Below are 26,025 nucleotides of genomic sequence, written 5' to 3' on the forward strand. Positions count from 1 at the left end.
AGATCCAGCATGATGAAAGCACCACCCAGAAATTTTGCTTATTTTAGTTTTACTTCCTCATTATATATATCTCAAGTTTAGCTTACAAAGCATCAGCTGGCTTCCACTCATGTTTCAGTCTCTTAGTCACACTCATGGTGTTATTAATGATGATGATGATGATGTGTGTGGAAAGCTGTGTGGGTGGAAATTCCCATGTAATGATGATGATGATGAAGTCTATGCAGTTGAAATGTTGATCAGATGAGTTGTAGTTAGTTTAAACAACATTAAACCTTCAGTCAGAGTGCTCAGGATTTTCTCTTACGCTCCTCTGACTTGGTTAATGTTACAGTTAATTATACTTGAGAGTTGTGTTTTGGTTGACATGACAGTTTGTGGCCCCTGAGGACCCCTAGTGGAGTGTTTATGGAAACAAAAAGGAAGCAGTGTGGTTAATGTAGCTGGCAGCCAGTCAGTGCGGCTCCGGTGAGACTGTAGCAGCAGGATCACATGTGCTGGGCGAAGAAACACTGACAACACTTATATATTTCTTGAAAGACAACTTCTTTGGACTGGATCGAGTCTTGAAATGTACCCGGACACCCAGGATGGTTTGTTTCCGCTTCACTGAATCCACAAAACTGGACTGAAGTGAGTGAAGCGATGATGAGCTCAGGTAAGTGATTGCCAGAGATCTGTTGGTGTCTGCGAGCTCACAGCTGGCGACATGAACTATTAATCAGAAGGTGTTAAACTGCGATGGAAACAGTTATGTTTAGTTATGTTTGTTTCTCAGGGGGTAAGGCAGATAAACATCAGGGAGAAGCAACAGATTCATAACTGTAGGGCGTCAAGATGAAACTGATCTGCAGCCTCTGGTTGTGCTTTGAAATGTTAAACAGCTCAACAAGCTGGTGTGTTAACGGATTAAGAATAAAAAAAACCACAAGAAGACATAAAACTATGTGTGTGCATGAAAAGGTGGAGGAAGTGCTCAGATTATTTACTAAAGTTAAAGTACTAATACCACTGTGAAATAGAGTACTCTGTTACTAGTAGAAGTTCTGCTTTGACACTGTGACTTAACCCTTTGAAATGTGGAGTGACATCACTTTTCTTGTGCTGCCTTTAGACACCTTTCACAAATATTTAAATCTTTGGTATCTGAGCACATTGGTTTGATTTCTTGAAAAAGAGGCAATCAGCAATTTGGCATAACATGCCCTCTTAATTGCAAGAAATTATTAAAAGTTTTTTTTTTTTTTATTTGCATTGTTAATTTTTTTTTTTTTAATTTTCACTGTTTAAATTGTAATTGTGCTTTGGCAACACAAAGAAATGTCATGCCAATAAATCTTATAGACGAAGTATATATATAGGCCTATTATTATATTAACTGTATTATTATATTTATTATTTTTATTTTATGCCACTAATTTTTTAGTATTTATATTTATTTTATTTTATTTTATTTTATTGTTTATTTATTTATTTTTTTATTCTGTTTTATTTTAACCACTTTTTTTAGGTCTTTTCTTAATTTGTTGTTTTACTTACCTTTTTTGTGCTAATTTTCACTTTTTTTCACATATTTTGCTGATATTTAACTAATTTCTCATTAAGTTGCTTGTTGCCTTTTTTCAGTGGTTTTTTTTTTGTAAGAAATTAAGCCAATTTGCTCAGGTTTCAAAGGGTTACGTAAAAATATGTAAGTAAAATCAGGAAAATGTTTAAATAAATTGAATTAGTCAAGTAGCAAGTCCTCATATTTGAATATCCAAAACCACATGATTTTACATGAAAAATGACTTGAAAGAGTATTAAAATATTTGCTAGTTATTTTTCTAATCAGTCGACTAATCGTTTCAGCTGCACTTGTATATTGTCATATGGTTCGTGTGCAAAAATCTTCACTTGTAAAGTTACTAAAGTTATCAAATAGTTGTAGTGTAATGGAGCAGAAGCAGAATGTGGCATGAATTTGAAATGGTCAAGTAAAATAAAAGTACCTCGTACTTGTACTTAAGTACAGTACTTCAGTAAATGTACTTGCATCCTACCGCTATGTGCGTGTATCAATCAGTGTATTATGGTATTTGAGACGTATCTCACTCATTTATCTGTCAGTCCATCAGTTGTTGATTGTTCCCAGAATCAAACTTCATGAGGATGTTTTTGTAGATCTCTAGATGTGTTAGTAACCTGTGGTTTACTGAGTGAGGAAATATGTGCTGAGGGAAAACAACACAACATCTGTCCCTGTCAGAAGGTCAGCGTGTTATTGTTTGGTCCACCACAAAAGATTTCAGGACACCAGTTAAGCCAGATGTACCAGTTTGCATGACTCTGTCCCCAGTCCCTGCACCCCCCTTCTACCATTTGCCTCCCACTCTTCACCTCCCATCTGCTCCTCCTCCTCTTTCTCTGCCTGTTGACACGCACCATTAGCCGGATTACAGTGCTGTTGTGTGGAGTGGCAAACATAAGCCATGTGATATTTGAACCCCCTGTGGAGGTGGTTTAGTCCTTTACAGCAGTTTCACACTAAGCTGTCACTAGGTTAGGATGAGTGCTGCAGAGCCAAAGAGTTAAAGAGTAAACGACCACTCAGGCAACATCTGTGCGTTTACTGAAAATGCATTAAACACACCATCTGGATATTCAGAGTGTGTGTTTTTATTGAGCCAGATTATATCGTAATCTTTATTGATGTGTTTCAGATTCAAATCTGAGATAACTTTACACAAATTCTGAAGTGTGTCTCATTTGTTTTTCTCTCCTCAGGCATGCAAAAGCCACCCTTGGCCCCAAAACCAAAGCTGGCCCAGCCCCAGAGGCCAGGACTGTCTCCGTCAACCCCCAGAAGAGACAGCCGCCTCTCGCTCCCGTCTCCTGGCACACAGAGGAAGGTTAAACCAGCGCTGGCCCCCAAACCCTGCCTCTCCAAACTCACCACTGCTGTGGAATCCAAACCACTGGCTTCAAAGAGCCTCCTTCAAACATCTGTGAGAGAAACCCCGCGGCTCAAAGGTCTTCTCAACTCCCAAAATGCAACACAGCAAGAGAACAAAAAGCCGGACTGGGATTATATTATTCCTATATGTCTGTGTAGCCAAGAAAACTGCATGTGCATCAGGAACACAAACAGAAAGCTTCTCCCTACATCTCAAGAGAAAACCGACAAGTGCAAAGTGACGAACACTTCCACTAATGCTCACCTCACAAACCATAAACCTCTTCAAGAAACTGTAGACAGAAATCTCAACACATCAGGCCCTGACGTCACCGTTAGACCAACCCTTCCCCACAGAACTTGGAGCGATGAGGCAAATGGTAACGTGATCCCTCAGAGTGCACCTGGGCGAGGACCAGAGGAAGATGCTCTTGGCTCGGAGCAGATACCTCGTGCACCCCAGACTAAACCCGTCCCAGCAGCTTTGAGGAAACCCATCCCTGTCCCTGTACCACGGAAACCCAGGACGCCTGTGCTGGTCCGTCAGGAAAAGGTGGAGGAGGAGAGTGAGGAGATTGTGAGCCAGGAAGGGAGGGAAATGAACGTCAGTGAGGTGAAGGTGTCATCAGAGGGGAAGGGCAGCTCATCGCCGTCTGTCAGTGTACCTGCTGGAAACAAGCCACCAAGTTTTCTATCAGCGAGACGAGCCTGCACTCAGCCGGCGCCTCCGCCCAGGAAAAAGCCTTTACTGTCTGCACCTGAAAAAGCACCAACCTCTGCTCCTCAGACGCTCCCAAAGGATGTGGAGGAGGAAGACCTGGGGTGGGACAACAGCATCCAGGAGATGGAGGTATCGGTCGACAAGGAGGATGAAGAGAGGGAGAGGGAGAGGGAAGGAACGCGTGATGATGAGGAGGCGGTGTACAGTGACTTCACACATAGTCCTCCATCAGGCTGTTCGCTTGATCAACCGGAGCCTCCTGCCATCGCTGTGGCAGCAGAGGACAAGGTGGTCAAAGTAGCTCCGAAGAAGCCCCAGAGACACAGCAGCCCGATGGCATGGATGCAGAGGAAGGAATCATCTGAGGAGAGAGACGAGTGGAAATCAGGAGGTGATGAGAAGAGGCAGGAACTTTCTAAAGAAGACTGCGTTTTGAAGGAACGTGTGATGAGGGAGCTGCCTTCGCCTCCAGACGAGAAAATAAACAAAAAACTCTCAACACCTGGAATCGTCAAACCTTCTCGCTCCAGCAAACAGAGAGCCAAGTCGTTCTCTGGTGCTGACCTGCAACGATCTGAAGGACAGAAAAGGAACTCTTTCCGAAAACTGCTGGACTTGAAGCTCTCTGTGAAGATGCTTCCCAAGCTGAAAGCGAAAGGAGGCCAGAGCTCAGACTGCACTGCGAATGAGAACGAACAAAGCATGGACGAAAACGGATGTGAGGACTTCCACGAGCATCTCAGGGCGCCGCGTAAATTCTCCTGCCCGCTGCTCGGAGTTGAGCAAAGTGTGGACGGAGATGAGTTTTCTCTTGGAACGGACCAAGGTGTTTACTACGAGAACATGCCTCACTATGAGGAGATACCAGACTACATGAACGTGAATGTGGCGTCCCCTCGGACCTCCATCTCGCAGCCTACGGCCTGGCAGAACTCGATGTATAACGACGAGGGCATTTATGAGGAGCAGGAGCCGTATATGTCCTTTGAGACGAACACTGAGCACCAACATTGTCAGACACCAACAGACTATGAGAGGTAGATTATGATACTTTCATGTCTGTCTTGTTTCTCTCAGTACCTCATATGTGATCTCATCTATGAATATATAAGTTGATTTCCCTTATTTAATGAAAGGAGTGCAGGCAAACACCGTAGGCCTCCTAAAAACATTAATCTGTAAAAGATTTTCAAGACTCCCAGGGTTTCAAGGTATTCAAGATTTAGTTTATCATCAATTTGTGTGTACTTGCAGACATAAAAACAAACAAAATGCTGTACCTCTGAGCCCTCAGCATCACAACAAGACAGGATAAGATTATGTATCTAAAATGTTCCTTTAAAAAGAAAACAACTAAAAACTTATAAATATAAAAACAGATTTTGAACACTGCATAATGGATACTAGGAGAGGACGCCGCCAGCAATAGGTCTAGTTCATTACAGAGGGTGACTGTGTATCGTTTGTAAAAAGGGCGGATCACAAAGCAGCGCGTCGCATTGTGTCTTTTGTTGCAGATTCCTGTCTGGTGAGTCTGACGTGGTGATACTAGTACGATGGCACATGTGATCAGCCACTCAGGTGTTGATGGATTGTGGGTTGACCTAATAATTAAAATGACTCCCATCATTTTTTTCATGCCGCAAGTCATAATCAGAGGAAATACTTATGCAAACTTTGGCCTAGAAGGCAAGAATGTGTGTGTGTATTTTTTTAATTGAGGCTAAGAGGGCACTGATGACACACCTCCAGTGTTATCAAGGCATGCAGACAGACAGTTGAATACAATGGAGGTGATAGATTTGTCGCTCAAAACAATGAAAAAAAAAAAACATTCTTAGAAAGCAGTGTATGTTTCCAAAAAACATGTTCTTGTTACTCTGCATAATACACAGACTGTTAACAGTTCATACAAGTTCTTTTAGCAATTTGAATTTGATTTTGAATGCTCAAAATGCTCAGTAAAAAAGCTAAAATATCTGCGTTAGCCAGGGCTCGACACTAGCTTTTAGAATTGCTTGCCAGCTTGGCAATCAGGCATCAGCTTTCGGATTGCCGAAACTAAAAATATGTTTGATGTTTTTATTCACCTTATGTTTGGAATAATTAAGATACCAGGCAATTATATGTCAGGCAGCTAAATAATGTTTGAAAGCTTTATAACAGTAACCTAAAATGACCTTTGTATTTTTTCGTTTCATACAGCACTTTAACACTTGAATCAATTTGCACATTTGTTTGTGATGTTAACGGGTAAGTCAAACTTTTCAACCTACAGTCAAACAACTTAATTAGCTTAACCATTGTCTCCAAAACAGATGCATGTGCAAACACGACTAAATTAGAGATGATCTGATACGATATTTTCCTTCCCAATATCGATTCTGATACCTGAACTTGCACATTGGACAATACCGGGTACCAAACTGATACCACTGCCTTAAAACCCATCAACAATTGTATACTATTAACCCTGTATGGTTGTGAAATGGTTGCTATCAATGTTGTACGACATAGCTTAAAATAAACCGTAAAGCAGTGGTTCCCAACTGGTCCAGCCACGGGGTCCAGATTAAGCTTAAGGTCCACAGTTTGATACATTTAGCATCATACTTACTGTCTCTGTCAAGTAGCAATCTATTAGTCACTTATTTTACAGTACAGAAACAGCACTTCAAAATAAAAGCTCTGTGCCAGAACTTCACTGTACTTAAAAAAATAAAGTGTGTTTTTTACAAACTTGACAAGTTTCAGAGTCACTTGTGGTCCATTCAGAATGGAACCATGACCCGCTTTTTGACTGCAACCCACCAGTTGGGAACCACTGCCGTAAAGTGGTGGGAGTTTCCAGTGTATAACATTGCCAAATGGAACAGCTAGCGTCACACTGTTTACTGGAAATCACTTCTGCTTTGCTGCTTTAAAACAGTAGTTGTCAGTGGCTGTGCAGCACAACTTTATCCTCGTGTGAATCAGCGTTTAAAATTATTCGCACATTATGTGGTTTCACATCAGTGCATAGACCCGCATATTCGCCGATACCTGATCCAGCATTTTAGGCAATATCAGAGCAACTCATGATACTGGTTATCAGTACTGGAACAACACTAGACAAGATGCGCCAACGCACATGCAGCGATGTCTGTTTCCATTTCACACTGCAACAGCAATATCTAGGTCAGTGGTTTCTAACTGATGGGTCGGGGGTCAAAAGTGGGTCACAGGTACCTTCTGAATGGACCGCAAGTGACTCTCAAACATGTCAGATTTTCACAGAGATTTTATTTTTAGCGCAGTTTACTGCTGTAGAGTGAGTGACTTACGGAAAGCTACTTTACAGAGACAACAAACTAACTCGACAACCTGGCGACACAGGTGTAATGTGTGTAATGTGTCACATGTATTAAACTGTGTGAACCTTGAACTAATGACTAAGGAGAAATCTGGACCCTGTGGCTGGACCAGTTGGGAACCACTTGTCTCAAATATTATAAATGTATTTATATTTTGGGGCATGTTGTGCTGTTTCCTTTGGTTGCCACTCCTGACAACTAAAGGCAAATGATTGGTTGCCAGTTTCTCAAAATGGTTGCCAACAACCTCCTGGTAACCGTTACTGTTGAGCCCTGTTAGCTCTTGTTTGGCAAGAAGAGCCAGTGTGATGCTTAATTGGCTCAGTTAAACTTCTATCGTGTTTAAATTCTTGGTAGTTATGTATGTAATCATCCTTTTATGCAAAGAAGTCATATGTTGCATTGTGAATGAGCAGTGAGCAGAAGTCAGTTGAGAAAATAGGATTATGGTTTGTGTAACTGTACACTCGGCTTGGCACAGCTTAGCGTGTCGCCCCTCTTTAGCTCAAACTGTGCAACAATCACATGTTAAAAAGAGCGGCTCACAAACAGAGACCAGTCACAGCTCAATGCAGCAGCTATTGTAAACATGCCACAGAGTGTTAGACCCACAGACTCCGGCTTATTGGGTTGGCTGCTCAGCCTTGGCCCATTTCTTCTTCTGCAGTTTTGTTCAGGGAGGAGCTGTTGTTTCACATGTAATGCTCCCTCTGGGAATAGTGGCATTTTAGATATGTAGCTTCTCTGTGGTGCAGCTCACTCTTAGCGGTTCACATGTAGTCATTTAAAGCTGTGTGTGTGTGATGATTGGGGGTTTGCAGTTGTTTCTGTTGGACATGGCAGTGTTTAGCCGAACTATAATGCTCTGTGACCTGACCCCGAGGCCGGCAGCTGGACCGAGGCTAGTGTCATGTGACCGTGATGATGGTTATCACTGAATGTTTGTTCCGGTTGTGTCAAGTGCTCCCTTTCCTGTGTGTTCTTTTTTTCTATGACTCCCACTCGATCAGAGCAGGAAATGTTTGAGCACTGCTGGACTGACAGTTTTCTCCTTCAGATTATGTGCTGACACAGGTGCTTTATTTCAAACCTCATCTTGTTTACCCTCTTCTATAAATAACATCCTCACTTTCTATATTAATCATGTGGCATGTAAATGACGTGGTCAGCACCTGCTGTATTCACTGTTTTTTATGCCTCAACAGTGGTGACAGCTGAGAGACATGTTTTCTAGTTGTCAACTTGGACTCAACAATCAACTGATTGAATTTTTTTGTGACCTCGTATTTCTCATTCTCGTGAATGCGATACATCCAAAACACAAAGTTTAGTTTAGTTTATTTAAGAAGGGACAGTGCAAATTAATAAATACACATGGTATAAAAATGCCAGAATTAGCCAAAAGGCTATTTTCCATCTGTAGTCCCTTGGCCAAGATGTTACACAAGGCTACATAAAATACAACAAAGCACACACACACACACACACACATACACAAAAAACATAAAAAAAACCAAAACAAAATGACAAACAAAAAAAGAAAACAGGACATGCAGTTTAAAAGACGTCATTGAACGCATCAACAAGAACTGATTTTAACATGATTTTTTTTAGTTACAAGACTGTAAAGATCGTCAAATCTGTGATTCAGTGCTAAAACTTGAGGAAAGTTCTTACATTTTGGCACAAATGAACTGATTACATTTTTGTGGTCAAAGGTCACAGTGACCTCACAAAACCAAGCAGCAACCTCCAAGGCCTGAAAAGTAAAGCTAATGTGGAAGTGCCAAAAGCTGCAGTTCCTCAAATGACCACTTGAGGCTGGCTCCAGTCAATCCCCATAGACCCCCATGTTAAAATGCCCAACTTTACAGCAGAAATAAACATCTTTACAGCGTGGTACAAAAATGAGTTTTGGTCTCTACAGCTAATTTCAATATATATGTCAACTGTACAGGGGGTGAAATTTTGTTTAACTCACCCGTTTGCATTTTATTGAGGCCCAAAGTTACACATATATAATGGAAGAGTTGCTTGAGTGACAAACTCTCTGTGAGGCGTCGCTGCTGTCAGACGGTCAAATCCACCCCTCGCTCCTCTACAGTTCCAACCTCTCGTCCAAATATGGTCACCTCCGGCTCCAAAAAGACAAGATGGTGATGGCCGAAATGCCGAACTCGAGGCTTTGAAATGGCAGTCCACAAACCAGTGGATAATGTGATGATAGCTATGTCCATTATCAATACAGTTTATGCGCAAAACATGTTTTTGGCCATTCATTTTCCGTAATCGCTTATCCTATTAGGGGTCGCGGTGGGCTGAAGTCTATCCCAGCTGACATTAGGCGAGAGGCAGGGTACACCCTGGACAGGTCGCCAGACTATCACAGGGCTGACACATAGAGACAGACAACCATTAGGCCCGTTTCCACTGAAGAAGTTCCTAGTACTTTTTGGGGGGCAGGAACTACTACAGGAACGTCCTCTCGCTCAGCCCTCTCAACCGCCGTGTCTCCACTGAGACTCCTCTGAGGAAGGTTCCTGCAAAGTTATGGGCTCTGGATGTGATGTAATCGTTGCACGACCGTTTTTACCGGGGCGACGTAGGGACGCCGTTAGCCGATAGCAGTGTCTGTAATAACTCACTAAATGGCCCGTGAAAAAAATATTTTTTCCAGCGGACGTCTCAGTTACAACATGACTGAGTTAACTGGAGTAGTTTCATGTCGTACCCGACAATGGGAGGCTTTTAACAGATGATGTCCTGATGTTAGCTTTGCTGCTGCTGTTAGCTGTCCCTGTCAGCTGCAGCCACTGATGCTCTCTAGACATCGTGATTTCCCAAAACTGAATAAATACCACACATATCAACACAAAACTGCTTTTCTAGCTCAATCATGTTGTAACTAAGATATCCGCTGGAAAAAATATTTTTTTCACGGGCCATTTAGTGAGTTTTTTTACATGGCGGCGGAAGCTATATGAACGAGCTAACCCTCGTCTGCTGAGTTTTAAAAATGTCAGCTATTTTGTTGCTTTCTGTTGACATCACATCCCTCCTTGAGTATATCCAATCAGCACCAAGTAATCCCCAAGCCCCAGCCAGGAGTCTTTCGGGGCCGTTCTGAGTACCTACCCTGAGGCAGGGACTTGTTTAGCCCCTGTAAAAGTTCCGTAACTCTGTCCTTCGGGGGTGGTTCCTGCGGTGGAGACACGCACCAACGGCCCCGGCCCTGTAAAATTACCCCGAAGTTCCTGTGGTGGAAACAGGCCTATTCACACTCACATTCACACCTACGGACCTGGAGAAAACTCACAGTGACACAGGGAGAACACCACCACCCTGGGGTTTGAACCCTCCACCCAGAAACCAGAAACCCATGCTTGCTGTGAGGCCACAATGCTAACCACTGCATCACTGTGCCACCTACGTTTTTGGTCATAACTCAAGAATTCATAGACTAAACATGACAAAATTTAACAGAAATGTGTAAGAGGATAAAATGAGGAAGTGATGACATTTTATATCCAAAAGGTTAAAGGTTAACTTTACTGTGACATCATAATATTCTGCAAAAACTCTTTTCTGGCCATTAATTAACTCAGGAACAGAAGGGGAGACCTTTGGTCAGATACCAAATTAGTGACACTAATCCTGGGTGTCCACTTTAAAATTGTGCTGCTGATTGTATAGATCATCTGTGCTGCTGGGGGAAGATGTGTGTGAAGCATCTATGTTTTAGAATTTGTAGCGGCTTTGCAGCATCATACATATTTCAAGCATTGTCAACTGTCATGGCTACATTTGAGTCTGGACAGACATAAATGTAACTTGACTGGTTCAGGGAGACGTACAACTCTAGTTAAAAAATGTCTACAACTGCGTCTGTGTGTCTTAAACATCTGTACAGTGGTGTGCTCAAACTGTTACACCTGACTCTACTCTCCCCTGACCCCAACACCCTGCTCCTTTTGATAGAAGCTCTGTCGATGAGGAGGTGACACCCCTGGATGATGCCCCCTCTGATGATGACATCTTGGCCAACACCTCAGACGACGAGGCCGACAGCAGCTCCATCTCAAGTAAAGGCGACCCTGAGCAGCCAGAGGAGAGCGCGGTGAGAAGCAGACACTGTTAAATTTATGATCTCAGTCAGAAATACTTCCTGGATTCACCTCACGGGGTTTGTCCTCTGCAAGGTTTCAGCGATAACATTGTTTTTTTTTTGGTTGTATGGGGAAGAACTTTTCTTCCTCTTGACTCTTTTGACTTTTTTCATTGACCTTTACATCAGGCACAGGCTGTATCTGATAGAAATTCTACCTGAATATATTGTGATTCACAGTGTGTATCTGCTGTGAGTAGTTTTGCTGTGATTTATTATGGTGCATTGTTATTCAAAGTCTGTGTCTTTCTACCTTGTTTTGTTAGATGCAGAGTGGAAAGAAGAAGAGCAAGATTCAACACATTGCCACAGAAATCATGAGCTCTGAGAGTGTGTAAGAGTCTGACTTTGTTTTCCTTTAGGTGTTTTTTTTGGATCCCTCAAATTATGAAAAAAACCCCCCATCCACTTACATGTTGGAGTGTGTAGCCATAGAGATAGTTTTGTTTTACTTGCCCAGGTTTTGAGGTTTCTGCCTCCACCCTAAACATTTGTGGTGAAAGGAATGTCGTTTGTGGCGCCCAGAACATTGGAAAATGATGTTTAAGATTTTTACAGCAGCATCTCATTTTGTTCACATTACTCTGAATCCAAAACATACGTTGCTATCAACACATGGTATTAAATGCAAACATAAAACACGGTCTGTCTGTTATCAAAAGGACATTGTTTTTGGATAGACGTGGTGCTGAATTTTTAATGTAATGTCTTTATGCTTTGAGCACCACAGACAAAATTTAATACACCCCCATTGTTTTCAGGAGAGACATGTCTCAAAACCTTGACAAAGAAACAAAAAACAAACTAAACATTTGGGGAAGCAACTCTTTACTTTCTCTATTACTAAACCTATCCATTATAACTTCTTAAACGTCCCCTGTTGTTTGTTTTTCTAGGTTTGTTGATGTCCTCAAGCTGCTTCATGTTGTAAGTACCCTGAGACATCACCCTTATCTGTTATTTGCTTCACACCAAAACAGGCCTCATGTTTGTCGTGAGAAGAGCAGAGGCAGGTGTTATAGAGTTGGGAAGTGGGAGGAGAAATTTGTCCATACTGAAATTTTATATTAAAAGCTATTTTAAAGGAACAATGTGTAAGATTTAGGGGGATTTAGTGACATCTAGTGGTGAGGATTGCAGACTGCAGCCAGCTGAAACTTTTCCCAGTTAGAATTCCTTCAGTGTTAATTGCTCAGGTGGTTTTTACCGGGAGCTGAATCATCCGCAGAGGACTCTTCCTCTCCAAAACAAACGGACCTGGTGATTTAAATGGGTAAAAACACTGAATAAAGCAGTTTCACATTACACATCAATGTTTCAAGGTCAGATGCTGGGCACTACTCTGGTGCTTTTTCTGTACCAGCTTTCAAGAGCGCAGCGGCAGGTCGCATCTGAGATTACCAAGCGACAGTAACCAACTCTGAATGATCACAGACTGATATTTACAGAGGAAGGGAAAGGTATCTGTCAGCTGTGATTGGTTGGTCCTTGTCATATGGCACGTGGTGTGCGCTGCTGCGTTTCAAAAGCTGAACTCAGTTTATTTCAGGATGCAGTCATTGTGCCCCAAAAAAAAAAGGTGCTCAGCAACGCGTGGGTGTTGTGATGATGTTGCTCTCCTGTTTGAGACCACCTGCCATGCATCTACATTAAAAAACAATGGATGAGAGGGAGCAAAAAACGCGGCATGTTTATGACCCCTATTTCTCTCTGATAACTTAAGATCCAGACTTTCAGTAGGTTTCTAACAAGAGCCAAATTTTCCGCAGAGGTCTCTTCCTCTCCAAAAAAGAAACTGACCTGGTGATTTAAACCAGTAAAAACACTGAATAAAGCAGTTTCACATTTTTAAAAAACAGACTGATGCTGCTTGTCATGGAGGGGCGGCTAACTATGGTGTCCAGCGTGAAAACATAAAAACATGAATGGCCCTATCTAGAGCCACTCTTTAGTTTGTCCATTCTGGGCTACTGTAGAAATGTGGCAGTGCAACATGGCAGGCTCTGTGGATGAGGACCTGCTCCCTATGTAGATATAAACAGCTCATTCTAAGGTAACAAAATCATAATGATTCTCATTTTCAGGTGATTATACACTAAAGAAAACCGACTTATTATATTCCATTTCTGCCAATATATCCCCCTAAATCCTACACACTGGACTATTTAACCTCTTAAGTGGGAAAAACATAGTTAGAGATCAAACTCCATATTGACGTTGAGCCAAATTTAAATGTCTTTTTAAGAGAATAGAAATCAGCCACATGAGAAATGATGTTTGTTAAAGGACCCTAAAAAACAAATATTGAACAAACAATGATATTAAATGGTTTTACAAAAAAAAAACAGCCACCCTTATCTGAACATACTCAGCGAGCCACCCGACGTACTGTTGAGAAAGCTGTACTTCATCTCTCTATATGTTTTATCTAGTGCTCGTCTGCTGTGTGAGCCCACATTCTCCATATGTGTTTAATTATGCTCGCCACTAGGGCACACCCCATGCAGGAGACGACTGTGTGTACAACCTAACTCCCCTCAGTCTCAACCGCACAGCTCACATTCCTCCCTGTTTCCCCCAGACTTTCTCATGTGATCTGACAGTAACACTACACTCTGGACTTCAGTGGACTCCTGTTGTCTCCTTGTGATGTTTGGAGAAATTTAAGCTGTAACCGATCCAAGCCAACAAAATGATATGATGGTCTGGTTTCTGTGCTGTACTTTCCCTCAGGATATATTTGAGAAACAACGTTAGGAAATACACTGTAGGGTGACAGAAGTATTTGTGTCTATTGTCAGATCAGAATAACGCCAACCAACTTTTAGAGGGACAGTTCACCACAAAATCAAAAATACTCCTTCCTGTTATCTTTAGTGCTGTTTATCAGTCTAGATAATTTTGGTGTGAGTAGCTGAGTGTTGGAGATATCAGCCGTAGAGATAAATGACACTCGGCTTGTGGTGCTCAAAGTGCCAAAAGAAATTCAATGTAAAACTCAGCAGCAATGTCCAGAAATCATGACCTGGTTACTCAAGATAATCCACAGACCTTGTTGTGAGCAGTTTAATGTAGTTTAATGTATTTTCTTTCTACCGAACTACACCCACCAACCATATCACTGCACAGAAGGAAGTGTGCATCTACTCATAGACGAGAGGCTTGTGCTCATGGCAGCATGACATGTAAACATTAATGGCGTTCTCCTTGGCTCAGCTGTAACATTGGCTAGCTCAGTGGTGCTTGGTGAGTTATCAGTTGTTGCACACTTCCTTCTGTGCATTGATACGGTTAGTGGGTGTAGCTCAGAAGAAAGACGGTAGTTCCTACAAGGGTTGGGTGGTTTCTGTTTTTTCATACCTCCATACTGTCCTGACTTTTCACCAGGGTATAGGGTCTATGGTGGTATTTGGACCTAGCTTACTTGGACAAGCGGTTTGTTGCTTGCTGGGTTTAAATACGTACGGCCCCTAGAATAATAAACAGACAGGAAATAAGCACCCTTCCTCCATAGATTCTTGCTGCAGGATGATGATGACACTTGTTGCAGCGGCGGACAATGACACATCAAGTCGCAATTGGTGGTTTGACGTGTTCAATATGAACGACAATTAAAACTTAAAAGTTGGACATATAAGAAGTTGGATTAATTGAGCTACCGACAGGGATTAGATGTATCTCATATACAGAGGGCTGGCAATACAGCTAACCGTCATGCCACTTAATAATATAAAATGCATAGGTTTTGTTTCAACACTGAGGGGGGACACATACATGTATGAAATGAGGGGTTTAGAGATCCTCCGCCAGAAAAATTTGAGCGTCGAGCACTTAATTTTCTGCATTCTGGTGAATTTTTATACAGTTTGTGCCTTTTCTACATCAGTTTATGGTGTAAATGTCTTAAAATTTGACTAAACAAATGTCCTCTGCTACTTTAATGTTTTTATTGTGAGGGCTAAATGTACATGTTCTAAATATTAAGGGGGGCAAATTAAGGGGCCCTGAAATCTACACCTATACCTAACATGACCCCCTTTTGTGTTTGCAGTGTAACTTCACCTCAAAGTTAAAGTCCTTTTTGTATTTTTCCATCTCTTTATTTTCCCAAAAAAAGGATGAGTGTGAGCAGATGTTTGGAGAGACAAAAGTCTCAAAACAAGATTGTAGTGGGACTGACTCATAAACAATGACTCCTCACTGCGGAGCTCAGACAGGAAGTGCTCGGGTCTCTGTAGGCTGTAGAGGAATGGAGTCCATTAATGAGGATCAGTCACACCAAGTTCAGAAGTATGTAGAGGTGACTTAGTATTTGTTCATTCTCCATCTTCACCAGGCACTCCGCCAGCTCTCCACCGACTGATTTATGATAACGCCACATGCCATTTGTTGTGTATTTTTATCTGAGTTATCAGTCGAGCCATATTTTCCGTGATGCTCTGTGTACTGTCGCTGTCAGGTGAAAACATATTGTCTCTAAAATGTCAACTGCTTCATAAACTAAGTTCAAAGAAGTTACACAGAAGTGCGGGAGCTTTAAGAAAAAAATGAAAATCACCCAAACTGAACCGCAGCTTCTCCTCAGCCCTGTTGTTGTCCGCTCCGCTCTTATCAAAAAATATTCATTCACTGCTGATTCAGTCGTGTCTGCATTGTAATCTTTTCTTATCTCGTGAATCACCCAGTTTTTTTTTCTAATTCCCTGCCAAATCCTCTTCCACATGACGCACCTCCTCCGCCGTCAGATCACACATGTTAACCACAGGAGCGCTCCACTGGGCACTCAGTCTGTAAGCAGTTTTATTTGCCATGTGTCCTCATAAACCACAAAAAAAAACTCCACATCATCAGAAAAAGAAGCAGAAGCAGCACCCTCCAGCTCTCCTTTTTATTTTAGTCCTGATTCATGGTATTGTGGAAATTTACAAATGCTTAATGCGAGTCAGGTGTGTGTGTGTGTGTGTGTGTGTAGGTCATGGGTCAGCACTGCTTCTCTTCATGTATCTTCTGGAGCTTCTCTGGTTTGTAGAGTTATTTTGGGGAACAAGCATCTTAATTGTCGATATATACTAATGCACTGCGTTTTCATGCAAATCTAAAAGAACTAGTTTAACATTTGACACACACAGATGCACACACACACACACACACACACACACACACTGGGTTTTCCCCTGTGTGCCTGAGTTCCTGTATTTGATCATCTGACTCTTTATCTGTGTGACTATCTGACCTGCAGGACTTCCGTGATGCAGCGTCCACAGCGTCCCGTCAGAGTGGGAAGCCTGTGATAGAGGAGCGTCTCCTCAACCAGATCCTGTACTACCTCCCACAGCTCTATGAACTCAACCAGGACCTGCTCAGAGAGCTGAAGCAGAGAGTGGCCAAATGGTACGACAAAATCCTGAAAGAAGTGTTTTTACGCTTGTGTGCACAGATCAGTATTACTGGCTGAAACAGCAACATATGGCCAAAGGTTTATGGAGGCCCCTGTCCCCATGTTTACCTGGGAGGTTATGTTTTTGGTCAGGTTTGTTTGCTTGTTTGTAAGCAGTAATACAGGGAAAACTACTGGACCAAGTGTCATGAAACTTGGATGGCTGTAGCATAGGCCAAAGAAGAGCCCGTTAAATTTGGGAGTGGTTCTGAATCACAGGGCAGATACCCAAAATATTGTCCTCTTTTCTAAACAGTTAAGGCATTTAGCCTTGGCAGAATAAAAGTCATACATTTTGAAATCCAGTAGATGATAGTTAAGTTCAATAGTGATAAAGCATGGCCAATAAGAAATGCAATGACTCCATATCACAATCCACTTTCATAGGTACCAGTAATCCTCTGGGGTAGGTTACACAGGTAACCGCTCAAACCACAAACAGAAACCAGTTGCTATGGAGCACTTAGGGACAGTGTCTCATGGGAGAACTGGTACAACTGTACCACCGCCGCAGTTGTAACACTCAAACTAAAGTGTGGCTGTGGAAACGTAAATACACACATATGACGCAACTAATTATACTCTTGTATCCAAATGTGAACTGTCTGTAATGAACTCCACCAGAGCTATTACGAGAGGCCACTATGTTTGAACAGATGTCGTTTTATTGTGGACTTTTGTATTATATGTTGTATGTGTTGCTTTTTAAATGTGTTTTGATTGGCTGCTACCTCGGCCAGGTCTCTATTGTAAAGGAGATTTTCAATCTCAATGGGACTTCCTGGTTAGATAAAGGTTAAATAATAAATAAGTAGGTAATAAGTAAGCTGAGATGATGACACTTTAGTTAGTCAAAACCATATTTTGACCTATTCTAGTAGTTTTGAAAATGCATCCAGACATATATAGTGGTTGTGCTTTTAGATTTGCATACATACAAGACTATTGGCCTTGGCAGAGGTGTGAACTCTTAGAGTGCTCCTCTAGTTGTGTGTACTTTGGGTCTGGGGCTGTTTCTCATGGTTTGGGCTGGATAGTTGAGGTCTGTTTAAGAGAAATCTTGTATGTGCACCGATCAGCCCAAACATTAAAACCAATGGCGGGTGAAGTGACTATCATTGATTATCTTGTCACGATACAATGTTCTGCTGGGAAACCTTTGGTCCTGGCATTCTTGGGGATGCCACTTGACGCACTCCACCCACCTGAACCCTGTTACAGACCAAGTACGCCCCATCATTACAACCGCGCTCCCCAGTGGCAGTGGCCCCCGAGCAGAACAATGCACTATGCCACACTGCAAAAAACTGTTCAGGAATGGCCCGAGGAATGTGACTAAGAGCTCAAGGCGTCAACGTGGCCTCCAGATTTCCCAGATACCAATCTGATTGAGCATGGGATGAACTGTTACCCCATAGGCTTCCCCGAGCCACGGTGGGGCCTTGTTGGGTTGGACGTGGCTCTGATGTGTCGAGGCATAGACACATGACCCCTGGGGGTGTCCTGTGCGTCCTTTGAGTCCTGTGGGTTGTGAATTAAGGTACTGACTCTTACAGATGTCCAATCAGATCGGGTCTGGGAAATCTGAGAACAGGTTGAGGCCTTGAGCTTGTTGGCGCATTCCTTGGACCATTCCTGAGCAGTGAGTTGGCGCATTGTCCTGCTTGGGTGGTGGCGTGGCTTTTAGGGCATGTTGATCTGCAACAGTGTTTGGAGCATCCACATGAATGCCAGGACCCAAGGTTTCCCAGCAGAATGTCGCACTGTGATAAGATGATCAATCTTATTCACTTCATCTGTCACAGATTTAATGTTGTGGCTGATTGGTATATACACACTATGTGTTTATGTTATTATTATTCCTACAAGAATAATTCATCACATTGTACAGCTTAATTAAACATACTTTCTCAAGCAGGTTTCACAGTGCCTGGTTTAACTCATGCAACTTTATTCTGTGTACAGGGAAGAGAATGCCCGGCTGGCAGACATTTTCGTGAAGAAAGGGCCCTATCTGAAGATGTACTCCACATACATCCGCGAGTTTGACAAGAATGTGGCTCTACTGGAAGAGCAGAGTAAGAAGAACCCAGCGTTTGGCGCAGTGGTACGGGAGTTCGAGGTAACGAGGCTTGCTTGACCTGTTTTCTGTGTCACAGGGAGTGTGTCTGTTGGGTCATTGACGTGTCATTGTTTATGATGTGTGAGTTTGTTCCTGAAAATTGTGTCATTTGTGATGTGACACAATTTTTTTTTTGTCCAAGGCCAGTCCACGCTGTGCCAACTTGGCTCTGAAGCATTACCTCTTGAAGCCTGTGCAGAGGATTCCTCAGTATCAGCTGCTGCTCACAGGTATATCTGCAAACGAGTCAGTTTGACTGCATTAAAATGTTCAGTTTAATTTCTTGACACATATCTGAAAGTCAAAGTCAAGCTTTATTTAATTCCAAACATCATTTAATTGCAGTTATGAGCTCATAAACTTTGCATGTTTGACTCGTGCCTCATTTTTGGGATCACACTGCCCTCTGCTGTCCAGAGAAACAAAATCACTTTGGAATTTCTGTCTTGCTCCTTCAATCCTCATATAATAAGATTTTTGAAGTGCAGCCCAAATCAGGTTTGGTGACATAACACCAGCTTTAACATGAGTGAGCTTAGTGATTCATGAGTCTAATGGATCAGGGTCGATCCCTCGGGACCAAAATATGAAGAATGTTTGTCACGTCACTGTTGTGTAATTGTATTATGTAAGCACCTGCAGACCTTTTTATCCAGGATTTTAATTTTAGATTACATTCCAGGAATTTACAGTACAACACTAAGCACTTGTAACCCAGCGTACAAAGTAGTTTGCACTCCTGGCCCTGACTCTTGTTTCTAACTGTGTTTCAGACTATTTGAAAAACCTGTCTGAAGACTCTGATGATTACAAGGACACACAAGGTATAGCAAGGGGCCTTTTTACATCTGTATACTGTAAACTCACCTGATGGTGTCAGTGAAATGGAAACATTGTTAGTCATGTATATGTAATTAACACCTTTTCGCATCTCTATCCGCTCAGCTGCCCTCGCCATAGTGAAAGAGGTGGCCAATCATGCCAATGACATCATGAAACAAGGGGTGAGAGCCAACAAGACATCAGGCACATTATACTAATGTGTTTAAAATACTTTGTACGGGTTGCTGATGTCCATTTTTTTCCTCTCAGGATAACTTCCAGAAGCTGATCCAGGTGCAGTGCAGTCTGAACGGCCACCATGAGATAGTCCAACCTGGGCGGGTAAGATCTTTTATTAATATACCTTCATTAGATTTTGCTACATTAAAGGCATAGTTCACTCAAAAATGAAAAACACATTTTTCCTCTTACCTGTAGTGCTGTTTATCAGCCGAGATTGTTTTGGTGTGAGTTGCAGAGTGTTGGAGATATCAGCCGGAGAGATGTCTGCCTTCTCTCCGATATAATGGAACTAGATGGCACTCAGCTTGTGGTGCTCAAAGCGCCAAAAAAAATACATTTGAAAACTCAGCAGCAATGTTGCTCTTTACAGAAATCATGACCTGGTTACTCAAGATAATCCACAGACCTTTTTATGAGCAGTTTAATGTCAGAACGTTTTTCCTTTACTGTACTACACTCACCAACTGTATCACTGCACAGAAGCAAGTGTGCATCCACTGCTAGCTCACCTAGCACCACTGAGCTAGCTAAAGTTACAGCTCAACCAAGGAGGACGCCATTAATGTTTACATCTCTCGCTGTCGGAAGCACGAGCCTCTCGTCCATGAGTAGATGCACGCTTCCTTCTGCGCAACAATACGGTTGGCAGGTGTAGTTTGGTAGAGAGAAAATAGTTCCTACATCAAACTGCTCACAGCAAGTTCTGTGGATTATCTTGAGTAACCAGGTCATGATTTCTGGAAAGAGACATTGCTGTTGAGTTTTTCGAATGTATTTTTTTATTATGCATAAATATTACATATTTCAGATTAAATAAGATAATTAAGAAAGTTGAGAATTTCACTTCAAGTTCCATTTAGTTACTGTTCTGAAACTATCAATTTTATTGCACAATCTTCCTCTGAAGATTAAGTTTGCCCAGTTATCATGAAATAGTACATGCTTGAATTTCCATGATTCTTTTACTAGAATGACATCCAGACCATGTCAGTTTAAAAGTAAATTACAGAGTACATGCTTGGGCTTGAAAGTAGCATTTGACAAAACAATCTCATCTCGAGGTCTTCAAGGTCCTGTTTTCAAGGTTAAAAATGAACCCAAAACTCAATCATTTAACCAATTAATACAATTAATTTGTATATAAATAAGAGTTGTGTGTTGTATGTTGAGTGATACTATACTATTATATGTTTTAATCCATAAAATCTAAAGCTTCTTGTCGCTATGATTAAGTGCAATTATGTGATAATTACTATAATTAACTGGAAACCACATCAGCACAACTACTACACTCTTTCTATCAGGCAAATGTTTTTTTCTACCTCAGTACTTGTGATATAGTGCTTTAGTTTAAGACAGACATTTTTAAGTTCACGAGTGAGGAAATACCCATGTACGACAACAGACATGACTTAGTGTGATCTCATGACATTTTTGTGCTCCAGATCTTCCTGAAAGAGGGAATCCTGATGAAGCTGTCTAGGAAAGTCATGCAGCCCCGAATGTTCTTCCTGGTACAGTAAAACACTTACCTGTTCCTTCTCTTATTTCATTCTTATACAACATAATCAGAGTAATGCTGCAGTGACTGTGTAATCTGCCTACGCTAAGGTACTGCACACTCTCCTACCTACGTGCGGTCAGAGAGATCCTCATTTTCCTCGTTGTATAAAAGAAAAAGAAAAAAAGTGTTATCTATGTTCGCTAAATTTCAGTGTACTGTTCTTATAAGATGAACAAATAAATCAGTTAAAAAAAAAGAAAAGACAGAATGAACAGAAAGTAAAAAAGTGTCTTTGGTTTTCCTCCTTCAGTTTAACGACACGTTGCTGTACACCACTCCTGTGCAGTCAGGCCAGTACAAGTTCAACAACATGTTGTCTCTGGCTGGGATGAAGGTGAGAACTTCACCCCATATTTCCTTACACTCCTCATCTCTTCTCACATATATCTTATTATCCCAGGACATGTTATACGCTGCCATCACCGCTCACAATGAAAATAATTACAGGTTAGCAAGCCAAGCCAGGAGGCCTATCAGAACGAGCTGAAGATTGAGAGCGTGGAGCGCTCCTTCATCCTCTCAGCGAGGTAATGATCAGAAACCAAAGATATCTCCTGGTAACTTAAGAACGTGTTGTTTCATACCAGTCGTCCTGTGTTTCTCCCTGCAGTGCAAAGGTCAGTGAATAATGTGTAGGTGTGTATTCACACTGTGTTTTCTCTCTGCAGTTCGGCCACAGAGCGAGATGAGTGGCTCGAGGCTATTTCCACGGCGATCAGTGAATACACCAGAAAGAAGATCAGTTTTATATCTGGCAAGCCTACAGAAGAGGTGAGATAACAACTTGGAGAAAGTAAACCTCGTACATTTCCTGTTTCTAGTGTGTGAGCCTGTGTGATAGTGATGAATATAAAGTCTGTTTTATAGTGTGTGTGTATGACAGGGTTTTTAATGCAGTATGGTATAAAGTATTGAATTTGATTTGAGTCATTTAGATTCAGGATAAGTATGGAAAAATGTTGCCCCCCTCTGTTTCCTAAAATATAAAATTCAGGATATCTAAAAGTAAACTGATCATACCCAGAGTGTTTTTCAAGACATTTGGAGCAGGAAGCCAAAGTGTACACCACATTGTGAGGAAGCAGGGCCAGAGTGATCTTGATGTCCTCAAAATCAAGGCAAGAAGTAGGATGTGCGACTGATCACACACTCCTACAGAGAACTGCTTTTATGCCTGTACATCACAGTTTGCAAAACAGCTCTGCCCCAAGTGCTTTGTAGCTCAAATACGGCCATCCGGGACCAAATCAAGCTTCAGTCTCCGAGGCAGAATAATGAAGCCAATGTCGAAGTGCCAAAACGTGCAGTTCCCAGAATGGCCACATGAGGCTGGCTTCAAAACAGAGTCAATCCCCATAGATCCTGATGTTAAAATGCCAGACTTCACAGCAGAATAAACATATTTATAGCCTGGTACAAAAACTGTTTTGGTCTCTATATAATTTGAACATTAGTGACAACTGTACAGGGGTGAATTTTTATATAACTCACCCGTTAACATTTTATTAGGGCTTAAAGTTACTCATATTTAAGGACAGGGCCACTTGAATGACAGGTGCCCTCAGCTTCTCAGTCAGGACCATCCCTCGCTCCTTCACTGGTCATCAGCTCATCCAAATATGGTCACTTCTGGCTCCAAAAAACTAAGATGGTTGAAATAACGGCAAAAAACACTAGTCCATAAACCAATGGATGACGTCACGGTAGCTACGTCCACTGTTTTATACAGTCCATGGACCAAATTAAAGGAAATATCAAACTTGCCTTAACATTTATGAGTTATCTAGTTATTAGAAAAGTAAATGGAGTGTCTTTTCTGTGTAAGGAAACCATATCTTTATTGCTGCCGTCAACGTTATTTCCATAGACACAGTGAATATACAAGGCTACAAACACCATACATATGTATTTGTGTATTTATTTGTTTGCCTACTCACAATTGGGAAGTGCAAGTTTACAGAGGGCTGACTGTTAGTACTCAGTTACTAAATATGGTCTGAAAAATCTATGGAGAAGTCTGGAAAAGTATGAAGTATGAAGAAAATGTAAACGAACACTGGTGTGAGCGATGACTGTAACCTCCAGGTAGAGCTGAGGGATTCTGGTGACGGTGCTCCTTTGGGATCCAAAGCCCCCATATGGATCCCCGACCCGCGGACCACCATGTGTATGATCTGCACCTGTGAGTTCACCCTGACGTGGAGGCGACACCACTGCCGTGCATGTGGAAAGGTAAGGCGACAGAAAGTGGAAGAAAAAGCTTCTACCTTCAAAAACAAATGTAATTTCTGAAATATTCTTCATCAAAAATTTAAACTTAAAAAAACTACTAAATGATTAAAATTAGAGCAGCAAAGCGCCTTGAAAATCATTAATGTTGTAAAATGATGAGAAGAATAACATATTTTATGCTTATATCATGCCATCAGGTGGTGTGCCAGTCTTGTTCCTCCAACAAATACTGTCTTGAGTACCTGAAGAACCAGTTAGCACGAGTGTGTGACCAGTGTTTCCCTGTTCTCCAGCAGCAGAAATGTAAGTCTGGCTTCCTCCTATCATTCTTTGAAGTCTGATCCAAACACAGTCATCCTCATATTTATCTCATATCATGTTGTTGTAGGCTGAAACATCAGCGTGGTTTAGACTCCGCATATTGTATTTTCTCTGTATTGAATAACTGCATGTTCCATGTTTGTGTTCATCAGGTGAACAGGCTCTATCAGCAGCTGTATCTCCTGGAAGCAGATCTACCTTTGCTTTCTCCAGGAAGCAGAAGAAGATACCGGCAGCACTCAAAGAGGTGACTGATGCTGTGTCATGATCAAGACGCACTGTCAGTGATAACAACCTGATTTCTAATCAGATGTTTGTTTCAGGTGACGGCGAGCACAGACAACTCCTCCATGAGTGGGTATCTGCAGAGGTCAAAGGGCAACAAGAAGCAGGGGAAGAGGCTGTGGTTTGTCATCAAAGACAAGGTCCTGTATACGTACGCTGCAAGCGAGGTGAGCTCTCCTACCTGTATCTGTGAAAGCCCTGTGTCATGATACAATTAAACCAAAGGGAATTTATTGTATGTCCATCTAACGCCAGTCTTTTATTGTGTTTCCTGCAGGATGTTGCAGCCTTAGAGAGTCAGCCCCTGTTGGGGTTCGTCTTAAAAGTTGATTCATCGCAGAAGCTACAGTTTAAGCTTTACCACAAAAACACGCTTTACTACATTTTTAAAGCCGATGACGTCCAAACAGCACAGAGGTACAGTATGAAGAACGGTGCCACTTATTGTTGCATATGGTGATGGCAATAACAATACTAAAAACAATCCTTATTTGTTTTTTAACAGGTGGATCGACTCATTCAAAGAAGCCACAGTGCTTTAACGTCGGTACGCAGCCGTGTGGAGCTGTTCAATGAACTGTTTTACCTCAGTGCTCTCTGAATTCTGCAAAAAGCATCTGGAGACACCGCGTTACCTGCACTGAAACATCCAAATATATTATTTTATTGCTCTCATCAGACATACCGTAGTGACCTTTTACATTGTTTAACAGTGTGAATTAGCCGTGTTAATTTTGTTTAACATGAATCATTTCCACCAGGATTCATGCAGTTTTAGCTGCAAGTTAAAAATCATATACCTGAATCATTGTAGCTATTTTAGACTTTTTTTTGTTATATTTAATTATTTTTTTAAACCTGCTTGGATCTCTGTAGCACAAATTGTTGATAAAAGCCCAAATGAATACTGTAATAACATTTCGATCCACATTTACTCAGTAACTTTTAGAGTTAAAAACAAATCGAATGTTCACTGTTTGGACATAACTGTACCATAATGTATATCTCAAATAGCTGTACATAGATGATATCCTTACTCACATATCTTCTGTAAATAGACAGTTGTAAAGGAAATGTAATCAAATTTCCATGAATCTCTCTTTTGTTATTTAAATTGTCACTGTAATAAATTTTTGTTTTACTGTGCTTTTTGTCATGGTAATCTGTTGAGGAAACAAATAATTGGGCTACACATTAAAATGGTGGAAAAGCAATGTTTTAATAGTCAGGAAATGGGGAAATTTCCCTTAACACACATTATAGCCCACTGTAACTGAAATACATTAGAGGTAAATCGCCTGCAGCTGGCTGCACATAACACCTTAAGATTTTCCTTCGGGTTAAGGTTCTCTTAAAAAATAAAATCAGTTGTACAAAACATGTTATCTCCCTCGGGTTTCGTTAAATTTTTCACAAAGTATTTTAAGTTTTCTCCTTATCTTGGGCTCATACTTCAGAAATCCCTTAAAGTTAGTTAAACTATTGCACAAGAGACTTTAGGTATCACAAGCTTTGAGGGCAAGCAAACAAATCATGAAAACTGTAGTTACTGTACTTAACATTTTCTTCTTAACCAAGGAAAATTCCTAAGGGATTCTCTGCAACACCCTTAAGTTTTGGCATTGTAAATATGACTTGGCTTTGAATAAGGAAACATTGTTACAATAATATATATATATATATATATATATATATATATATATATATATATATATATATATATATATATATATATATATATATATATATATATTTCTTTTTTATTATTTTACTAATATGAATATATTTATAAATGAATAAAAATTAAAATACACAAAGGAAAGCT

At 41.2% G+C, this 26,025-nt stretch overlaps 1 protein-coding gene across 3 annotated transcripts; it reads left to right on the forward strand.

The window, feature by feature from the left end:
• The first annotated feature begins 447 nt into the window (after window positions 1-447).
• LOC117262854 (FYVE, RhoGEF and PH domain-containing protein 6-like) lies at window positions 448-25,346 on the forward strand. 3 transcript variants are annotated; one of them, XM_033636016.2, is made up of 21 exons: window positions 448-658; window positions 2,767-4,693; window positions 10,988-11,126; window positions 11,441-11,508; window positions 12,071-12,101; window positions 16,414-16,565; window positions 18,577-18,733; window positions 18,876-18,963; window positions 19,507-19,557; window positions 19,679-19,737; window positions 19,826-19,897; window positions 21,244-21,312; window positions 21,613-21,696; window positions 21,810-21,889; window positions 22,031-22,133; window positions 23,448-23,594; window positions 23,792-23,897; window positions 24,068-24,162; window positions 24,239-24,367; window positions 24,478-24,617; window positions 24,706-25,346. In XM_033636016.2, the coding sequence occupies exons 1-21, from the start codon at window positions 646-648 to the stop codon at window positions 24,740-24,742; spliced, it is 3,747 nt and encodes a 1,248-aa protein (XP_033491907.2). In that variant the 5' UTR covers window positions 448-645; the 3' UTR covers window positions 24,743-25,346. The 3 variants fall into 3 exon arrangements, with proteins under 3 accessions (XP_033491907.2, XP_078023907.1, XP_078023906.1); XM_078167781.1 differs by having other exon boundaries at window positions 11,447-11,508; XM_078167780.1 differs by having other exon boundaries at window positions 10,991-11,126.
• The last annotated feature ends 679 nt before the right edge of the window (window positions 25,347-26,025 follow it).

This window comes from Epinephelus lanceolatus, chromosome 5 (genome assembly GCF_041903045.1).
Source record: "Epinephelus lanceolatus isolate andai-2023 chromosome 5, ASM4190304v1, whole genome shotgun sequence".
Taxonomy (NCBI): Eukaryota; Metazoa; Chordata; class Actinopteri; order Perciformes; family Serranidae; genus Epinephelus; species Epinephelus lanceolatus.

Excerpts from the sequence above, each read along its gene's own strand:
- LOC117262854 (XM_033636016.2), top strand. Across the intron at positions 21,313-21,612 it reads AGCCCCGAATGTTCTTCCTG|TTTAACGACACGTTGCTGTA; the intron begins GTACAGTAAAAC and ends TTCCTCCTTCAG. Across the intron at positions 24,618-24,705 it reads GACGTCCAAACAGCACAGAG|GTGGATCGACTCATTCAAAG; the intron begins GTACAGTATGAA and ends GTTTTTTAACAG.